Raw genomic sequence first — 22601 nt, forward strand, 5'->3', positions numbered from 1 at the left:
TAAACACATCAAAAATTCGCAGCTGCCTGTTGTCAGTTTGGAGGTGTGACCATAACACAGTAAAGGGGCTTCCTTGAGCGAGGGTACACACAGTCATCTTTAGTGACAGCCTAAATGAGACCGAAGCACCTCTTTATTGAGAATCTGTTGATATGACTGGACGCTGTGTTTCATCGGACTTCTCTGATTAACTGCATCGTTGTAGGTAAACAGAGACAAACTACAGATGGATTTTGTATTCCAAGTCACAATTTACGTCTACAGACATGCTTTTTTTTAAGGAAAAAGAAAGCATAAACCACATTTATCATACATCTTTTCATTCTCAGCTGTTTTCCCATTTTAACCCGCTGTGATCAATCTTAGAATCAGGGAGTCTATGGCCTTCAAATGTTTAAATCAAATTTCCAAGGGTATACTTTGGCTTCAAGGATATTTACATAATGTCCACTTTGCTTAAAACATGCAGTATATGCTCCAATAGACTTTAGAGTGCCTTGAGGGTCTTGAGGTATGCAAGAGTGTGTTTTCTTGTTTTGGCTCGTTCTGGGTCACTGATATTATGAATTAAGGCAGACATAAGGATGAATAAGTTTACTTAGGTCACTTTTCTGTCACATGTAGTAGGGAATGATGGGAATGAAAGACTTTTACGTTGGGATGGAGGTTTTTAATGGCAGCAGATCTAAAAAAGCAAGACATTGAGGTAACCGCAGATGATGAGGATTATATTTATTTGTGTCTGATGATCAATGAGATATGACTTTGACAGTGCTACCTCTCAGATAATGAGGTTCACGGCAAAATAGCAGGCTGCTGCCAGCAATGTAATGACCTCAAGATGTGACAGATTTGCAATTACTGTTCTGACTCATGAATGAGTGCTATTAGGCTGTTACAGTGGCCTATTTGTAATAGGTTATGTACATAAACATGGCATATAATGCACAGTGTTAAAATACATCAATAAGTTCTTAAAATGTAGAATGTTTTTGTAAAGAAACTGAAAGACGTTTTTAAAATAAGGTCATTATTCATTAGTATCATGTTCTGAAAAGTTCGTTTAATTTCTACTTTAATTTGTTACAGTTCTCTAAAGGCCCGGAAGAGAAAATTTAACACTGCAGCCTTTATCAGGAGGATAAACTTTGTGAGCCATTAACACCTGTGTTATTAATACTTGGGAAAATTTGGCTTCGATAAGAAATAGCCGGTGAAGTCATGAGAGAGAAAGAGAGAGAGAGAGAAGCCTGGCAAATTAATTAAGCTGTGGGCCACAGAAATTCATTTTGCATATAAGCGTTGTGACCACAAACCATAGCCCGGCACAGAATTGGCAGAAAGACTTCAATTAAACATGCTGTTTAAACAAATATCCACAAGCTTAGAGGAGTACTCTCTTATGAATAATTCATAGGCTAAAAGATAAATGGGAAATACTAGAATATGTAAAACCTATTTGTAGCTGTGAGCATACAGTAATAATTAGGCCACTGATTGTCCTCAGATTCATTTACTTAAGAATATATTTTTCTTTCAGGGCTAACCAAGGAAATTACATGAATACTTTCTAAAATATGATGGCTGAACAAGCTTTGCCTCAGCTTTCAGCAGAGCCATTAAAGCGGGAAATCTTTTTAGCAGGCGGTAGAAGAAGTTTCTGGTGTTTCACAGAGTGGCCGATGGTCTTTCAGTATAACAGTAACATGTGTAACAGCATCAGGACAAAGTGAGTTTGCCGAGTTCCAGATGTGGCGAAGCCTCGGGCTGAGGCTGCACGCCACTTCCCATTGGCACTGCAGCAGAGCAGCGATGACACTAGTGAGAGCGTGGTTGAGAGGAGGTCTAGGGGAGGGGAGGAGGAAGATGTATGTCAAAATAATGTGCCTCCAGGATGCCTTATATAAGGCTATTAAATTGTCAGTGTCTAAAACAGTGCATAGTGGATACAACCTTTGTTTGTGACAGCCGAAAATCCATTTTTCATGTTTGTTTCATTGTGAGCTTTGCCAGCGAGTGGTTTCTTTTGTTGAGGCACACAGAAAAAAGTCCTGATCCTCTAGTCCCCACTAAAGCTGCAGAATGGGAGACATGAGGGATTTATGTGGTATTTTCACTCTACACTCAAAAAACAGATTCAGGTCCTCCTTTCAAAGAACACATGCAAATTATGTTAGTTGTTCACAAATGCAATTAAAAAATACCAAATTAATTTGATTTTCTTTGTGTAAACCTAAAATTATTCAAAACCAGCAGAGGCTGATTCTGAACACAAAATGAATGAGTTTGTTGGGGCACTGGGGGTAGGAGGAGTACATTTTTGCACTTAAGTATTTGTAAACTCAAAGAAATAAATTCAAGCCCCTCTTTAAGCTTAAACATTATTTTTAATCTCATTCAACGCAAATGTAGCACTCCAGCGTTACTGCAATTATTATTCGTGTGGTGAACCTAAATTATTTTCTCTCAAAGCAGTCTTTGTTACAAGAACACAAAGTTACTGAGTTACACAACGGTCCGCCTTCTTTGAAAATTTTGCGCTCTTTCAGGATCACCTAAATGAATGCAGCTGCTCTTGGCCTCTCTGTACTTTTTGGATAAAACTACACCTTCAGGTAAGGTAACATATTATTTTTTCATATATCCAATTGTGTATTTCTTTATCAGCTAAATCTATGGCAATGCTATTTATCATAGAAGTAACAGTTGTTTTTTGAACTTTTGGTGGTGCTACCATTCTCTTCTCTGCTTGAATACTATTTTTTTTGACAATATAGCCAGGTCTTTTCAAAAGTGCCTTGTTTTAGAGGAGAAATTGTGTAGCTGCCAACTTTTAAGTCGGAGCGTGTGCTAGCTTATTAGCAGCTAGCCATTGTGCTCAATGAAAGATGATGTCCTATAGCTAACTTCTTTCTTACTGTTTTCTTTTTATAATCTAAAAATATGGTATTCTGTGTTTATTATTATATGCCATTTTCTAGTAGAAAGTATCGTTTTGAGGTGTCTTTAAAAGCACTACATAGTTTACTGAGGGTGCTACCAAAAGCGAACCATGTGGCTGGAAGAGTAACTGCAGGCAGCACAATGCGCACTCCCATGACGTTCAAACCTATTTATTATTATAAAAGATTTCGGCTACGTCCACACTTACACAGGTATTTTTGAAAACGGAGATTTTCCGTTTTCGTTTTAAAAAATAATCCCGTCCACAGGTAAACGCAAAAATGAAGGAAAACGCTGCTAGGAACATGCCAAAGCAACAGGTGGCGATATATTCCTAAACTCAGCTAAAAACAGTTTAGGTCTTGACAAACTTCACTGATGGTTCAAATGTTTAGCAACTTTCAGTGTGTTGATTCAGCAGTCTGTATTTAAACTTCTAGTTTATTATATTTATGTATGTTTTATTTCCAGGTGCAGAGTTCCTGCAGATCACTACAAAACCCCTGCAAGCGAAGTTCTTGGCTCAGCTGGACAATTTAACAGACAAGCTGATGCAAATTTTTCAGGGGAGCAAAGGAGCAAAGGGCCAAAAGATCAAGGATATCATGGCGATCAGTAGTTTGGTTGGTACTAATGATAAACCCATCAATTAAATGCAATCAATCAATTCCATTTTTTTCACCCTTTTTTTCCACCCTTGCATTAGTATGATGACATCGACATAAAGAGGGAGCATACTCTTAAAAGCCTGGTGATCTACTTTAATGAAGATCCAGACCTACTGTTCAAGGAGTATCTGGTACGCTTATCACACTTTCTTTTCTAGATTCAATTTGAGTTAGGTTCATCGCACACAAAATCCTCATATATTCAAAAGAGACAATATAATTGTGAAATATGTATTATTCTTAATAGTCATTGTTGAAACTTGCACTGGAGAGCACTTTTTAAGGGGACAGTTTCAGCAAAAATTCAATTGTTCATTCTTTTGGTGCTGCCATGTAGGTATCTACTAGAGATGGCACGATACCACTTTTTTATGTCCGATACCGATACCGATATCATAAATTTGGATATCTGCCGATACCGATATGAATCCGATATGGTGTTTTTTAATCAACAAAACTGTTTTTTAAATATCTTGCTGCATTTTGTATAAGTTCATACTCAAGTTTAAAACAACAACTACACTAAAGCTATTCTGTTATACCTGTATGCAAAAAAAAAAATTTCATAGTACAGCAATACTGATCAATCTAATAAACTTAAACCTACACCATCCTCCCTATTCTGGTATTTTAAAGAGTACTTAGCATAAATATTAAGCAACCTAACTAATAGGGTTCCAACTCCCACCAACAACAAAAATAAATAAATAAAAAATAGGGAACCACCCCTCACGCTCCACCTCATGATGCTTAATCGACGTAATCAACCTTAATTTGATGCAGTGTGAAAAAAAATGCACAGAAATCAATTATTTTTCAAGAAATATTAAATAGATTCAACATCTTTCTTCAACAAAATTGCAGACTGCACAGATGGTACCTTCCCAAAGGAAAAAGTAGTATAGCTTACTAGGGTATATTAGACTTAATAGTTACTATATACAGTAATGGACTTCTATTCATTTTGCATCAAATTAAAACTTTGGCTGTCAGATAATTATTTATTAAAAGCTAGACATTTTAAATGAGAATAAGAAAGAAAAGTATGTCTTTGTGCCCCCTTTTCCCTGTTAATGCCCTATCAGCCCCCCTGGCTAAACTTTGCTAGATCCGCCCCTGCACAGTTACCAGCGTCAGCTACGTAGAAAAAGATCCTCGAGTAGAAAGTAATATTAAATACATTCTAACAATAGCTGATCAAGCTTAAACGTGCTGCTGTTGTTCAGCCGCTGGTTTCCTCTTTCTGGTGCAAAGTGGGCCAAAAGCAAACTAGAGACACGGACTCGCGACAGAAAAGCCGATCAGCTGATCGTTAAGCAGTTTCATGATTGAAGTAGCAGCAAGAAGAGGCAGTCGCTTGTTAAGCTTAACGCAGGAATGCTTTACAAACATTCAGAGATGGACTTACACACTTGCTTTACTTCTCTCGGGATAACTTTGTCGGAGATGAAATGCCGGGTTGCTAGCGAAGCTCCACATGCTATCCAGACCACTGACAGGTCCCGCATGCCACAGCCGCTCTATCACGTGATGCATACTGCTCCGACGTGCTAACCTGAGGTGAGTTACGGTGTGTTGCAAGTTTTGTGAGGTGCTTTCGTGATATTTAATGGATCGGATTACATTTTTTATTTTTCTCCGATATCCGATCCAGTAATTTAGGTCAGTATCGGACCGATACCGATACGTAATATCGGATCGGTCCATCTCTAGTATCTACTGCCTCTATAAACACAGTAAATGTGGACAAAACATTCATCCATTTTCTGTCAGTGTTTCAATTCAGTTTATTTATATAGCGGTATATCACAACAACAGTCATCTCAAGGCACTTCAGAAAGTAAACACTCCAATGGAGTTCAGTTTATTATGCCAATTAGTAAAAAGTCTTCATTATAAGGAACACAGCAGATTGCATCAAGACACTAACTAGTGTCACTGCCATTACAGCAATCTCCTGGTTTCAGGAATAATGTGCATAAAACAAGCTGTTTCAAAAGGTTCCCAATTGTGATGAAATAAGGGAAATTGACCCAGCCCACACACACACACACACACACACTGATAGACACTGGAGGAGCTGCTGCTCTATATCAAGCCCCTCCCAAAGGGAGGTACATAATACCTGAACCCAAACTATTGATAGGAAATAGATTGACGGGTTTTATTTATGTTTGGAGTGTTTATAGAGGCGGTAGAGACCTATGTTTCAGCACAAAAGGATACAAAAGCTGAGTTTTGCATAATATGTCCCCTACCAAGTGACAGAGCCCTTAAACCTGAAACAACCTGTTTTTCAGACCTCCTCCACTGAGGATGAACGGTTGAGGTCCACTGCAGCAACTGTCATGGGCATTTACACCATCAGAAGAGAAGGGATTCAGGAGCCAGAGGATGTTGGAGTTGTCATTGAAGGTACTACAGTTATGAACAACCTCGGTAGTGTCATCATGGCATTCATCGTCCTCTTTGGACTGATTTATGCACTTGATCTGAGCTATCCAAATGACTACAAGTACACTTTTGAGTTCTGTCAGAAGATTTTGATGAATCTGGATGGACAAAGGCTCAGTACAAAGATGCAGCAAATGAAAATGAAGATGTTTGCTTAGGCAAACAAGACCCAGCACAAAAGTTGATTTTGGCCTTTTTATATCTTTTGTTCAAACTGTGACCTTTTTTTCTTTCTTTTTTTTGGCCAAATGGAAGTTGTCTATTTTTGTCGGCTGTTCGGTTGTGAGTGATGTGACCTTTAATCTGTACTACTATAGATGGATGAAAGGACTGGGGATTTAGCTCAGAAAAAGTTTCATGGTTGTAACCACCATTTTATTTTTGATTGATTTTGGGATTTGCAAAGGTAATAGAAAAATGTTGACAAGTTTTGTGTCTTCCAGTGTTTTAAAGTTGGTCTTCCCGTTCTTATAAGCTTGTAAATGTTTACATGTAAACATTGGAGAAGTAAAGTTGAAAGATTTTTTTTTTTATTAAAATACCTCCCCCTTGGTAACAGAAAAATGTTCGTCATGAAAACACACACACACACAAGAAGGGACCGGTCCCCTCCAACTACCGACCAATAACCTGCCTCAGTACTACATGGAAGCTCCTGTCAGGCATCATATCGGCTAAGATGAACAGGCACATGGGTCAATACATGAGCGGGACACAGAAAGGAATTGGCAAGAATACCAGAGGTGCAAAACACCAGCTACTGGTAGACAGAACAATCAGCCGAGACTGCAAGACCAGACTGACCAACCTGTGCACTGCCTGGATTGATTACAAGAAGGCCTATGACTCAATGCCCCACAGCTGGATACTGGAATGCCTAGAATTGTACAAGATCAATGGGACCCTAAGAGCCTTCATCAGGAACTCAATGGGGATGTGGCATACAACACTAGAGGCCAACTCCAAGCCCATAGCACAAGTTACCATCAAGTGCGGGATCTACCAAGGAGATGCTCTGTCCCCACTGCTGTTCTGCATAGGCCTGAACCCCCTCAGTGAGATCATTAACAAGACTGGCTACGGATACCGACTACGGAACGGAGCAGTTGTCAGCCACCTCCTGTACATGGATGACATCAAGCTGTATGCCAAGAGTGAACGAGACATCGATTCACTGATCCACACTACCAGGCTATACAGCAATGACATTGGAATGTCGTTCGGACTGGAGAAGTGTAGTCGGATGGTAACAAAGAGAGGGAAGGTAGTCAGAACTGAGGGGATTGAACTACCAGAAGGCAACATTGCAGACATAGAGGACAGTTACAAGTACCTGGGGATCCCACAGGCGAATGGGAACCATGAAGAGGCCGCTAGAAAGGCTGCAACCACCAAGTACCTGCAGAGGGTCAGGCAAGTCCTGAGGAGTCAGCTGAATGGTAAGAACAAGATCCGGGCCATCAACACATACGCCCTGCCCGTGATCAGGTACCCTGCTGGGGTAATAGGCTGGCCAAAGGAGGAGATAGAAGCCACTGACATAAAGACAAGAAAGCTCCTTACCATGCATGGAGGGTTTCACCCCAAGTCCAGCACCCTGAGGCTGTACGCTAAGCGGAAGGAAGGGGGCCGGGGACTGGTGAGTGTCAGCACCACAGTCCAGGATGAGACAAGGAACATCCAAGAATACATTGGGAAGATGGCCCCAACTGACCGAGTGCTCAGTGAATACCTCAGGCAGCAGAAACCCAAGAAAGAGGAGGGAGACGAGGAACCATCATGGAAGGACAGGCCCCTGCACGGTATGTACCACCGGCAGATAGAGGAGGTGGCTGATATCCAGAAATCCTACCAGTGGCTGGACAAAGCTGGACTGAAAGACAGCACAGAGGCACTAATCATGGCAGCACAAGAACAAGCTCTGAGTACAAGATCCATAGAGGCTGGGGTCTATCACACCAGGCAAGACCCCAGGTGCAGGCTGTGTAAAGATGCCCCAGAGACAATCCAGCACATAACAGCAGGGTGCAAGATGCTAGCAGGCAAGGCATACATGGAACGCCATAACCAAGTGGCCGGCATAGTGTACAGGAACATCTGTGCCGAGTATAACCTAGAAGTCCCGAGGTCAAAATGGGAGATGCCCCCAAGGGTGGTGGAGAATGACCGAGCTAAGATCCTGTGGGACTTCCAGATACAGACGGACAAAATGGTGGTGGCTAACCAACCGGACATAGTGGTGGTAGACAAACAGAAGAAGACGGCCGTAGTGATCGATGTAGCGGTTCCGAATGACAGCAATATCAGGAAGAAGGAACACGAGAAGCTGGAGAAATACCAAGGGCTCAGAGAAGAGCTCGAGAGGATGTGGAGGGTGAAGGTAACGGTGGTCCCCGTGGTAATCGGAGCACTAGGTGCGGTGACTCCCAAGCTAGGCGAGTGGCTCCAGCAGATCCCGGGAACAACATCGGAGATCTCTGTCCAGAAGAGCGCAGTCCTGGGAACAGCTAAGATACTGCGCAGGACCCTCAAGCTCCCAGGCCTCTGGTAGAGGACCCGAGCTTGAAGGATAAACCGCCCGCAGGGGCGCGCTGGGTGTTGGTTATATTAGGGGTGCAACGATACACAAAATTCACGGTTCGGTTCGGTTCGATACTTTGGTGTCACGGTTCGATATTTTTTCGATACAAAAAAAATGTTCATGCATTTTTAATTTGTCATTTATTAAAATTATAAATATATATTTTAACTCAAAAGTACAGTTTTTAAATTTAACCCTAACCCTAACCCTTGTGCGCGTTTTTTATTTTGACAGCGAATGCGCACCTGCGGACCACTTATGTGCAGCCCTGGTTATATAGCTCGTCATATTGCAGCCACAGAAATTATTTTGTCCATGAAACCATAAAGCTGCACTTTCTTTTTGCCTTATAGTCTGATTTGTCATAACTTCTCCGTTTTGTGGTAAGCTTTTATTTGGCTGTCACTTCTTCACCCTGACCTGTCTTATTTGGCTCAGCAGAACTGAAATGCTTTTACACGCGCACTCACATAAGCTCAGCGATTCTCTGCGCGATCAACCTCTCACATGTTTAAGCTTGCTGCGGGAGATTTCACTTGTCATGTTTGCATAGTAAGCTAACGATTAATAAGACGATGTCAGAGGAATTGGTGCACAAATTATCATCACTCACAGATCAGTGCTGTCGCTCTCTATACACAGTTCGCACGATTGCAAAGTGAAAGCAAAAAAACAAGCACAAATTCAAACGCGACTTCAATATGTCACATATTGACAGTGGCTCACCGATGCCAATGACATAATTACCCAGCTACATTTCTGAAAGAATGCAAAAGCACTGACATATATTTTTCCTACAATAGCCCGACGGGCAGGGAAGAGATAGATTTTGGTAGCCCGACTGAAAAAATCGCTAGCTCCGGGACGTCGGGCTAGCGATATTGCAAGCCCTGTATCTGATTGAGGAATCACTCATCTTTGGAAAAGAGAGTTTATTACAGAGAAATGGCTCTTTCCAAAATAAAAGCTATACTATCCGCTTCTTCTGGGTTATATTCTCAGCAGCATAAGGAGAATCATGTGCTAACAGCTGTCTAAATGACTCGGCTAAAGTTAGTAGCATGCTTGTTGTTTTTGTCTTTGCACTAGGATGATGTCGGTGTAAATGTGCAGTCATATTCGTTGTGTTCCCACTAGTGCTTTCAGGTTAATCTCGTTGAAATGACCTTAACGCCACAACACGGCAAATCTCCGTTAACGAGCTACCGCCGATCGCTCCGTGCATGGGGCTAGACGGCCAACACGTTAACGAGCTAACTGCGCTAACACACTAGTTCACACCAATGTAATTGAGCATTGCATGGCACATCCAACATACTGTTTTACTTTAGTCCATGACTCGCTTACCTTCAGGGTCATACGTCACATGAAAACCAAAATAATTCCAAACGCCAGATCTGAATGAGGGTCAATTTGCCTGTTGCAAGGAGAGCTTAACTTCTGTCTCGCTAGCTTGCCCTGTGCTCTTCCTTCTGACTATGCTGTCTGTGTGGAGCGCTCAGTGGATCTGCGCTCGACAGTGCAGCCTAGGCGGAGTAGTCGAACACAGATTCACTGAGCGCTCCACACAGACAGCATCGTCAGAAGGAAAATTGATAAAATAAATTACAAATGTTGTATTGTTCGATACATATGCGTACCGAACCGAAAGCACTGTATCGAACGGTTCAATATCGATACGAATATCGTTGCACCCCTAATATATATATATATATATATATATATATATATATATATATATATATATATATATATATATATATATATATATATATATATATATACCCGGAATGGCTAACCGCAGGTCGGACGGTCCTGATCCCCAAGGACCCCAAGAAGGGACCGGTCCCCTCCAACTACCGACCAATAACCTGCCTCAGTACTACATGGAAGCTCCTGTCAGGCATCATATCGGCTAAGATGAACAGGCACATGGGTCAATACATGAGTGGGACACAGAAAGGAATTGGCAAGAATACCAGAGGCGCAAAACACCAGCTACTGGTAGACAGAACAGTCAGCCGAGACTGCAAGACCAGACTGACCAACCTGTGCACTGCCTGGATTGATTACAAGAAGGCCTATGACTCAATGCCCCACAGCTGGATACTGGAATGCCTAGAATTGTACAAGATCAATGGGACCCTAAGAGCCTTCATCAGGAACTCAATGGGGATGTGGCGTACAACACTAGAGGCCAACTCCAAGCCCATAGCACAAGTCACCATCAAGTGCGGGATCTACCAAGGAGATGCTCTGTCCCCACTGCTGTTCTGCATAGGCCTGAACCCCCTCAGTGAGATCATTAACAAGACTGGCTACGGATACCGACTACGGAACGGAGCAGTTGTCAGCCACCTCCTGTACATGGATGACATCAAGCTGTATGCCAAGAGTGAACGAGACATCGATTCACTGATCCACACTACCAGGCTATACAGCAATGACATTGGAATGTCGTTCGGACTGGAGAAGTGTAGTCGGATGGTAACAAAGAGAGGGAAGGTAGTCAGAACTGAGGGGATTGAACTACCAGAAGGCAACATTGCAGACATAGAGGACAGTTACAAGTACTTGGGGATCCCACAGGCGAATGGGAACCATGAAGAGGCCGCTAGAAAAGCTGCAACCACCAAGTACCTGCAGAGGGTCAGGCAAGTCCTGAGGAGTCAGCTGAATGGTAAGAACAAGATCCGGGCCATCAACACGTACGCCCTGCCCGTGATCAGGTACCCTGCTGGGGTAATAGGCTGGCCAAAGGAGGAGATAGAAGCCACTGACATAAAGACAAGAAAGCTCCTTACCATGCATGGAGGGTTTCACCCCAAGTCCAGCACCCGGAGGCTGTACGCTAAGCGGAAGGAAGGGGGCCGGGGACTGGTGAGTGTCAGCACCACAGTCCAGGATGAGACAAGGAACATCCAAGAATACATTGGGAAGATGGCCCCAACTGACCGAGTGCTCAGTGAATACCTCAGGCAGCAGAAACCCAAGAAAGAGGAGGGAGACGAGGAACCATCATGGAAGGACAGGCCCCTGCACGGTATGTACCACCGGCAGATAGAGGAGGTGGCTGATATCCAGAAATCCTACCAGTGGCTGGACAAAGCTGGACTGAAAGACAGCACAGAGGCACTAATCATGGCAGCACAAGAACAAGCTCTGAGTACAAGATCCATAGAGGCTGGGGTCTATCACACCAGGCAAGACCCCAGGTGCAGGCTGTGTAAAGATGCCCCAGAGACAATCCAGCACATAACAGCAGGGTGCAAGATGCTAGCAGGCAAGGCATACATGGAACGCCATAACCAAGTGGCCGGCATAGTGTACAGCAGGGCTGCCCAATCCCAGTCCTCGAGAGCTACTATCCTGCAGCTTTTAGATGCATCCCTACTCCAACACAGCTGAATCAAATGGTTTGATTACCTCTTCAGCATGCCATCATGTTTGGCAAAGGCCTGATAACAAGCCATTCATTTGATTCGGGTGTGTGGGAACAAGGATGCATCTAAAAGCTGCAGGACGGTAGCTCTCGAGGACCGGGATTGGGCACCCCTGGTGTACAGGAACATCTGTGCCGAGTATAACCTAGAAGTCCCGAGGTCAAAATGGGAGATGCCCCCAAGGGTGGTGGAGAATGACCGAGCTAAGATCCTGTGGGACTTCCAGATACAGACGGACAAAATGGTGGTGGCTAACCAACCGGACATAGTGGTGGTAGACAAACAGAAGAAGACGGCCGTAGTGATCGATGTAGCGGTTCCGAATGACAGCAATATCAGGAAGAAGGAACACGAGAAGCTGGAGAAATACCAAGGGCTCAGAGAAGAGCTCGAGAGGATGTGGAGGGTGAAGGTAACGGTGGTCCCCGTGGTAATCGGAGCACTAGGTGCGGTGACTCCCAAGCTAGGCGAGTGGCTCCAGCAGATCCCGGGAATAACATCGGAGATCTCTGTCCAGAAGAGCGCAGTCCTGGGAACAGCTAAGATACTGCGCAGGACCCTCAAGCTCCCAGGCCTCTGGTAGAGGACCCGAGCTTGAAGGATAAACCGCCCACAGGGGCGTGCTGGGTGTTTTTTTTATATATATATATATATATATATATATATATATATATATATATATATATATATATATATATATATATATGTGTGTGTATGTATATGTATGTATATATGTGTGTATTTATGTATTGTTGGGTTGTTTCAAATCTTCAGTGACTGCCATACTATGGTGTGAATTGCAATGTTTAGTAGGTTATCATTGTGAATTTGCAAGTGTCACTATAAATATATACAATGATTCTGAAGTGAAATCTGATTTTACAGATTCCAGTTTGTTTTCAGTATTGCCTAGTAGTACAGAGGTGTGTGCTATTCAGATTTGACATTCATTACAAATGTACGTCAGCACTTTTTTGTGAGCACTTTGATTTTTGTTAAGGTTGATTTGACCATGTGACATGTATGTTTATTTACAAAATATTCTGTTTCTGCTTTTAATTCAAGTGAATAAACCTGAGTTGTAAAAACAAATTCATTTTGTCATTATTTTAATAATTAAATTAGTTTTCTGGTAATGAAAATTATGATTTAGTTGAACTCAAAATAATGATTTCAATGCAATGAAAATCTAGCTCAAGTGAATGACATTGTATTGAGTTGGACCAACCAAAACCTTTCACATCATTTTAATGTACTTTTTTTCATTTTAGCAGTATTTACGAAATTGTGTTCTACTGACTCAATTTAATTGAATTTTCATGATGTATGTAGATTAGGTTGGACCAAAATAGATGTATTACGTGGAAAACCTGCCATCAGTCCAACTGAGTTCATCCAATGACTTATTTTTTTGAGTGTAGGAAAAAAAGGAGAAACTATAGTTTCACTCCATATATTAGAAGAGAAGATATTTAAGCTGCTTAACACTGAAATTTCATCGATGTTTGAAGGAGCCATCTTAAAGAGGAAGAAGGGTAACTTTGCAAGAGTGCAACATGTAGCATGCGTGACTTAAATATGAGCAGATTTTAACATGCAAGTGAGCTCCTTCTGCTTGTATCCCCAGTTCTGCTGCTTTGCATATCTTCTCTTTGTATGCATGTTCACTCACAGCCAAATGTTTTACAGTAACCACAAGATAAGAGATTATCTGCACGGCGTTGAGATTCAGTGACTTTTCAGTTATGAACAGTTTGACCCTGCCGAGCCAAATGTTGGTGGGAGTAAGTTCACGAGAGAGCAAGGCCACCTCAGGCAGCCACTATCTACTGTTTGTTGTAGTTTTTGCTAACACCTCCACATGATGCACTGCATCACCAATGGCACTATTTCTTCCCCTGAATGTAGACTGCTGCTCAAAAAATTCAACACACCTTTGTTCCCTCTGAACTGAAGCATGTATTTTGATCTTTAACAAATATCACACAACATCTGAGGTGCAAAAGTGTAAATAGCCATACCTGCACAGGATTTTTTAAATGTATTTTTAGTATCTTAGCTTACATTTTAAAATCATTGCCAAGTTATGGGGGTTATTTTTTTGTTTGGTTGTTTGTTTACCAGGTCAGAGTTTTAGACAGAAAAAAAAATTGTCCATCTGCGATTCCTCTCGTTTCCTCTGGATATGTTCAGGGTCAAGAAATACACAACCCCAAATAAAAAGCAACATCTCTGACCAGGCCTTTACGGATGCAAGACAAACACAATCTGTTCTCTTTTGTGCACTGTTCACGCTCTTTGCACCAAATAAATACAGCACCTCATGAATCATACCGCAGAGAGCAACCCTGCCTGTACCAGGAAGGCGGAGAATAGCCCTAAGCATATCTGAGAGAGTGGCAGGCAGCAATCTGTAAGTAGAGCTGTAGGGTGGAAAGCAGGCCACCTTGTTCGATTCACTGAGCACACACAGGCACCTAGTCAAGGGTCATCTAGCTAATGGACTTCTGGACACACATTCTTTGCAATAAGGCTGCCAATATGTCAGTGGATGAACAGAACAGGTGCTTCCACAATGTCAAAAAGAAATTATTATTGAAAACACATCTGGAGTGTGAGACACAGTGCTGATAATAAATCTCTCAGATGCCTGTTCACACAGCAGCCGATAATTCATCAACAGTTTCAATATGTTTAAGAGATATAAAGAACAGGTCACAATTAGCTGATTCCAAAACCACTACACATGAATGATTTGATATACGTCCGGGTAGATCTAAATTCCTATTGGCAAGGACACAACTGATCTCTCGCCCTCTGTAATCTTGATTTCCTCTGGTAATACCAGTCACCGTGAACTCGTGGCATTTTGCTGCCTTTAATGATTGGCCCAGTGGTCTGTAGCCAATGGCCTTCTTGCCACCAATTCATGACCCGTCAACCCCAATCCTCCCACCAATCCAACAGGCACACAACACAGCACAGAACAAATGTTCGAGTGTCAGAATCAATCCAGACAGGCATCCCATCCTCCTCTCATAAAACTGGCATCTCATTTGTGCGGAAGTGAGGTCTATGGAAAAATGGAATGACAGGACATTTTCCCTGTTAGTAAGACGGGGACCTGAAGGATTCAAATTGTTTCTTTTCTCCAAAAAAGGACCCGAACGCACAGTTGAAATATTAATTCAATTTCCTTTTGTTGATATGAGACCACCTATGAGAAGATATCCCATTTGCCTGTGTTTTTCCCCTCTTCTTTTATATATTTTTCTACGTCTCCAATTCACATGCACACACCTGAGTGATGAAATGGAGGTGTTGGAACGGGAAGTCTTCTGACTCACAATATTGAGACTGTTAAACAGACTTCTTGCTGATATGCTTGAGGTGCACCAGCGCATAGAGGAAATAACAGACACTCAGGACCTGCACATTCATGCAGCTACTTCTCCCTTTGAAGTTCTGACAGCATTGAGCTTCCTCTTCTCTGTTGAATTCGGAGATCATAATTATTTACCATAACCAGGGCTCACGTCCGCCTGATGAAAACAAAAGTCCAACCGCAATGCTTCACTCATATTCCATTCAGTGCAATTTCACAGTCAACACAATCGCACAGATCAAATTGAGGGGGAGCAGTGTAGCATGAATATCAACCGTAATAGCTGAAGAAGGAAAAAGCAAAGGCATTCATTGTTTATCTGTGTGATCTTCAGTAGAAGTTCTCAAGCTATGTGGTGCAAATCTTAATGAAAGTCAGCCCCTGTGCAATCTGCCTGCTAAATAATTTGTTAATCACTAATATATTAATGAAATAAAGACTGAAATAAAGTGGGCTAATATTTTCTCTTAGGAATCTAATTAAACACTTAAGCAGCCAAACCCAGCATACAGTAGCAGTACTCAAGAGGCAATGGAAATAAATGGAGATGATTCAGAATGTATTTTTTGCAGCCATTTCTATGCTGTATGTGTCATGTCAAATAAGAAAGAAAGTACAAAAAGACTCACCAATCATATGAATTGTGGTCCGCCCAGGCCTTGTCCCAGGATGCTGTTGGATGGTGTCGTAGAAAGTGGCCTGACACAGCTGGATGGCAGTCACACTGACCCAGAGGCACAGGCAGAGCAGCCAGGACATGACAGGACACATCTGCTGAGGACCAGTAGAGCTGGAATCAACCCATAATGCATTATGTCTCAACCTCTGACCTCACTCTCCCTCACCTCCACTTCTGCCCCATCCCCTGTGCATGCACACTTCTGGAGTCTTGAGCAAAAATGAATACATTTCAATTTTCTTTTAAGCACTTTTGTCGGTAATTTGACCTCAACGCCCCTCAGTGGAGATTTTTAGTCATCAGAATTTATCATTAGCATGATTATATAAGTATGAGTTCTTCACCATTTCATCTTCCTACTTTGCCCTGTCTTGTCCCTGAGCCACAACACTGCAAATGTGGAGTGATCCCTGGGGACTTTTTCCCATGCAGCAGAGATTTCCCCTGACAGGCTGACTCCCTTCAACTCCTGAGCTGTGCTCCTGCCTCAAAACCAAAATCAAACTTAAAGAAAGATAAGATTTTGCAAGCAGCTGGCTGCCGTGGCTTTTCTGTATCTGTCACAGTAATATGACAGTGACGTGGTGGTAATAGGAATCAAAAGGCTTGTAACGTCTCACCACGCTGTTTAGATAAGAAAAAAAAAAGGAAAATATAGAATTCACGGCGAGGAATGCATCTGGTCATATCAAAATGGAAAAGGAAAAAATATTTTTGGAAAAACATTCCTTCCCTGAAATTCATTCATATCAGGATTTATTTATTAGGTTTTACATTTTAATCTAATTTATATATTTCAATGACAAGCCCTAAAAAAAACTTTTATCAAATCATAAGTAAGAAAAAATCTCATTGGTAGTCCTGGGTTGTCTTTTCTGTCTTTTTATTGATATTGGTTTTGTAAATGTTAAACTGGAATAAAATAGATAATTAGCTAAACAGACAGTGCAATTTTAAGCAAAATCAGTATCATAAAATAAGATCAAATGTATTTAGATTTTCTCAACGCTGTATCAGAGAGTCCAGTTATTCTTTATGAATGCATATTTCACAGTTTCCATTCTTTTTCTTCAAAGACTGATACAAAACCTGAACATCTTAACAACGACAGAAATTAGGTTTCACTCAGAGAAGAACAAAAGATTACCTTACCTGAGCAACCCAAAAAATGAGTGTATAAATATCTCAACAGAATGGCATAAATCCATCCATAATTCTGCTCATGTTGATCCCATCCAATAACTGTGGATTTGGCTCAAGCAGGGAACTCCGCTGACTCTGTCTCCCTGCTCCACACTTTGATAGCAACAGTCCGGTGTTTCACGAATGACCGTCAAGCCAGAGTCAGGAAATAGATTTACAGCTGTTTCAATTCCACCTTTGAATTATCACTGCTTCCCCTTAAAGAGCTGCTCCCAGTGACACTGAATTCATTTGCCCCTTCGCATTTATAGGCACGTGCAGAGTGCTCCTTGATTAACTGTAGTGGAATCTCTTCTTTCCCCGTCTGCATCCTTCCAGTGAGAGGCAGCCTCTGAACAGCAGCGCTCGCTGAGTCCCTCCTCAGCGAACACTGAGAGACAAATGTTCACGTACAGCTTGGCTGAGTGTAAAGAGTGTATCACATGTCTTAAAGCCAGACTGCCTCTGGATTAGATGGCATAGTGGGATTCCATCTAAACAGATGCTTCTAACAAATGCAAATAAGGGAAACTGGTATCACTCATGTAGCTGTGACCACGGGATTAGCAATTATTTACATTTAGAATGCATTTATTTTTCATCCGAGGCAACAGTTCATTTTATTCTTTTATTCTTTTCATCTTTAATTGAGTGTCTCAAATCTGTCTACATTAGGGTTTTAAAGACACGCTCAGTGTTTCTAGGTGATTCAAAATTAATCTAAAAATCCTGACCAGAAAGTCAGGATGTTATGTTACCAAGTAACAAAAGATTCGGGAGAAAATAAAAGCAGTCCTCAGCATACCTTTATTTTGTTGTGGGGAGGTGTATAAAAGAAGATGAAGAACATGTTTCCACATGCTCAGAAGAAAAGAAAATTGAAATTGGGTTGTTTTGAGAAATAAAAATGTCCATTCATCTGAAGGCAATCTTCACCTACTGTTGGAGGGAGTTCTTCAGTACACCATTATGGAGATATAATGATGATCATAGGGGGGTGAGAGCTGTAATATGAAGTAAGTCAGTTCCCATCTGGATGAGTGGAAAACAGCTAGATCCTCCCTGTTTTCCACCACCTTCATTATATGGTGATCTCTACTTTTGAATTGTGTCTAGATGTTTTGTTTTGTTTTTTATCACTGGCATGCAGAACATGCCCAAGGCCTGCAGCTCACACTGCCATCTCTACGGCATGGAGACATCACATTTTATTTTGATGCTTGCTCAGGAAGACAGGGTGCATTCCCAGTTCAGGAAGGAGCGAAGAATACCCACAGTGAGAGAAACTGCAAGAAACTGCTGGAGATGTATGCACGTTACAACACAGCATTAATGTCTGTGGCTTTGGCAGAGTCAACTGTGTGGGGGTTTGGGACATATAGGAGAAAGCCAGGCAGCATAAATTGCTGAGTTGTTCAGAGCAGAACAATAGTTTCCAGAGATGAGGAAGTCATTAATAGTTTATAGAGGTTTTTGCATGATGACACTATTTTTTAACAAAGGGCTGAACTTCATTCAAGTCACCTGCTTCACAGGGAGATTGTTGAGAAATATGTGAAATTCATGGAGCACACTGGAGACTGTGTATCTCAAACACAGAACCCTGAAATCAATACTGCCATTGATCTTTATTCCTGTGACTCACACAGACAATTACCCAGAACCCAAAGCAAGACGGGGGCATATGGTCATAGTTAAATATTTGCAAATGGTGTTAGTGATACCGTCAGATTACTTTTTGATATGTGACCAAGTAGCATGAATAACTTAAAATGGATTATTGAAAGTGACTTATTCAGTATAGTATCAAGAAAAGGTGAAAGATGCACCATTACGTCTGAGTACATCTGATTAATGTACCACTGAATCAACTGTTAAACATTTACTTGTCTCTGTGACTTTTATAAAAGTCTATATTAATTCTCTGAACTGACAGGCAATCACTGCATTCAGGAACGACACAAAAGCGGTACATGTGCAAAGGACACTCAAGTATCAAAAGCGTATTGCAACGTGAGACTGAACAATTATTCTGACATTGACCCGACTGAACCTGGTATGCATCCCTGATGTCCAACTACTTGATGAATGGCTAATAATGAATCTCTAAACATGAAATAAATTTAGACACACATATACAAACATGGTCACGTGCACACACAAACAACAAAGCCACACAAACTATGCTGTCAGCAGACTGAAAGAGGTTAGAGCCTAGTGATGTGCAGTGAAGAGCTTGTTTGCAGCCCAGTCAGAAATAATAAATCTTAAACATAAGCTACATAAACAATTTTGGTATTTTGAAAGTTGTGGTTTTGTTGTGTTTAAAGCCATCTACAGTATTATGAAAAAGTCTCAAACTGCTCCTTTAAATTTTTCTTTCAAGGAGCCAGACTTTTTTTTAAGCTATTTTAAGCGAGAGTTCTTTAGGCTCTCTAAAGGTCTTTCAAACATTGGGTGCTTTTCACTCTTTTTCAGTCTAGTCCTTGTATCTGACCTTTTTTTTTTTTTGTTAAGCCACTTAACGCTGACCTAGTGTACGAATCATTCAAGTGAGGTGTCTACATATACAGTAACAGACAAATCAAATCTTTAGACACTTTGTGACTAGCAGCCTGTTGCAAAAAAAAAAAACATAATTCACTCCCACTTCTTTAGCTGAAAAAGGTTTCAGTTTGTCCTTCTACTGTTTACTGCAGCCTCGTCTAAAATGGTCTCACTGAAAGGTTGACTGTGAAAAAGTAATTCTTAAGGAATGAAAACAGGGTGAAAAAAAGACTGAGGAATGCCAAATTACACAGGAAATGTGCTGGGAATAAGTAACAATAGGTCTTATAAAGTGATGAGTGCAAATGTAAAATTTTTGGTTCAAATCGTCATTAATAAGTTCAGCGAGTATCATCAACCATTTTTAACCATGCTGCATTTCAGTCACTGGAGTTGGGGATGTTGTCAAAAACACAGAAAATTACCATCAGATTTTTGTCCACCAAGCAATACCATCTAGAAAGTGTCTGATTGACATAGGCTTTATTATTTAGTAATGACAATGATAACAACACTGCTACAATGAAAGCACAACTTGGTACTCCTAGAGCAGGGGTGGGCAACTCCAGGAATCGAGGGTCGGTGTCCTGCAGGTTTTAGATATTACCCTGGGTCAGCACACCTGAATCACATGATTAGGTCGTTACCAGGCCTCTGGAGAACTTCAGGGCATGTTGAGGAGGTCATTTAGCCATTTAAATCAGCTGTGTTGCTTCAAGGACACATCTACAATCTGCAGGACACCGGCCCTCAAGGCCTGGAGTTGCCCATCCCTGTCCTAGAGTATTTAAAAGTAGAATGGGAGGCAGAGGCTTCAGCTTTCAGCCCCATCTTCTTTGGAACCAGCTTCCAGTTTAGATTTGGGAGACAGACACCGTCTCTACTTTTAAGACTAGGTTTAAAGTTTCCTTTTTTATAAAGCATATAGTTAGAGTTGGATCAGGTGACCCTGAATCCTCCCTTAGTTACGCTGCAACAGGTCTAGGGTGCTGGGGGATTCCCATGTTTCTTCTTCAGCCACCTTTTTCACTCACTATGTATTTATACACCTCTCTGCATTTAATTATTGGTTATTATTAATCTATGGCTCTCTTCCACAACATGTCTTTGTCCTGTTGTGTCCTGGCAGATGGCCACCCTTCCCTGAGCCTGGTTCTACTCGAGGTTTCTTAAAAGAAGTTTTTCTTCCCACTGTCATGAAAGTGCTTGCTCATAGGGGGTCATATGGTCATTGGGGTTTTCTCTGTTTTCTTTGTATTTTTGTCGGGTTTATACCTTATAATAAAAAGCACCTTGAGGCAACAGTTCTTGTAATTTGGCGCTATATATTGAATTGAATTGAATTGAATTGAATTGAATTGAAAAACACACAATGGAACACTGAGTCATGGATTGGCCTCCCCAGCAGACTCACATTGGTGAAGGAAGGTGGGATTACCTAAGAGAGTTCAGACTGTGTTGAAGAATAAAAGTGGTGATATCAAATGCTGACTTTCAAGCTTGTTAGAACTGGGCAGACTCTGTTTTTTGCCTTATACCCTCTTATTTCTTTCTGTGTTTGCACATGTTTCAATAAATGATTACACTTATTTCCTATTTTCCCAGCAAAATATGAAGAATTTAGGGGTGACTTGAGACTTTTGCAATAGTGCTATAGGTGAACTCAAATATCACACCAGGGAAAATAAGTTGGAGAAAGTAAAGAAATGAATTTCCTTCCTCATGTTCTGTAATTTGTTATTGCAAACGTAGGCCATAAAAAAGGAAACAACATGTTGTCTCTCAAGAGTTTCTATACAGCCTGTGTCATCACTTTATCTTTCCTCAGCTGAAAGTCCACTAGCTCCCACTTTAAAACACCAAATCCTTCAAAACAAACAAGTATATACTTTCATTTTTCAGTTTTTTTGGACACAGCTAGGCACTGTAGGTTTGACATTTTTGACACTCACACAAACAGTAGTAGCAAGTGTGTATGCCAGGGGATTAATTAATACTTGCACTACAGAGGCAGGCTGTTATTTATATATAGTCACTTCAAAATAATTTACAGTTCTTTTCATGGATGCATTCAATTCAATTGTGTTGCTCACTGATATGTTTTTAAAAGGTTTGGAGCAGCAGTGAAACTCACATCAAATGAATGCACTCTGTCAGATATCAGACATTGTTTTGTTCTTTACCGGAGATTTTTTTTTTACAATAAGTAATATATAGAGTATCAGTAGGAAAATGACTGTGTAGATAATTATAGTGCACATCAATCGCATGCTCATTTAGTTTGACATTTGCTGAGGCTAATATATTTATGCTCTGATAAATGAGAACAAACAGCACAAGAAAAATTTACAAAACTCTCTAATTATTCTGCACATGTTGGGTTTTTCCCCTCCTTTCTTAGTTTGCTCACAGCTGAACAACAAAAAACAAAAAAACAAAAACAAACTTTGTTGTGAATTGAGAAAAAAATCCCCTGAATCTATATCTATCATGTTTGCAGTGCAACAAGCCAATCAAACATACTTTTTCCTGACCGGCAGACCACCAGTATCTGTCTGAAGAAGGTTCATGCACTGCTGATTCAATGGACTCTTTCCTGAATGGTTCTGACGGCTGCTCTCTGAAAAGCAAGGATGATTTTTGTGAGAATGGCCACAAGAGTTGTCTCCTAAATCTAAAATGGTGGGTACAGATACATGCAGGAGGTACACAGCCCTGA

General features: G+C 41.2%; 1 protein-coding gene across 3 annotated transcripts in view; it reads right to left on the reverse strand.

Annotated features, from left to right (window-relative positions):
- Nucleotides 1-17714, reverse strand: part of LOC101477339 (chemokine-like protein TAFA-1) — a 30814-nt gene extending 13100 nt beyond the window's left edge. The window contains exons 1-2 of one of the 3 annotated variants that reach the window (XM_004546296.5): nt 17306-17714; nt 16104-16245 (exon numbers count right to left, since the gene is read on the reverse strand). In XM_004546296.5, coding sequence (XP_004546353.1) covers nt 16104-16245 — 142 coding nt within the window. In that variant the 5' untranslated portion in view covers nt 17306-17714. Of the gene's footprint in view, nt 1-16103; nt 16265-17305 lie in introns of all 3 variants that reach the window. The other 2 variants (XM_004546295.3, XM_076878638.1) reach the window with 2 other exon arrangements.
- Between the last annotated feature and the right edge of the window lie 4887 nt (nt 17715-22601).

Source organism: Maylandia zebra, linkage group LG20, assembly GCF_041146795.1.
Source record: "Maylandia zebra isolate NMK-2024a linkage group LG20, Mzebra_GT3a, whole genome shotgun sequence".
NCBI lineage: Eukaryota > Metazoa > Chordata > Actinopteri > Cichliformes > Cichlidae > Maylandia > Maylandia zebra.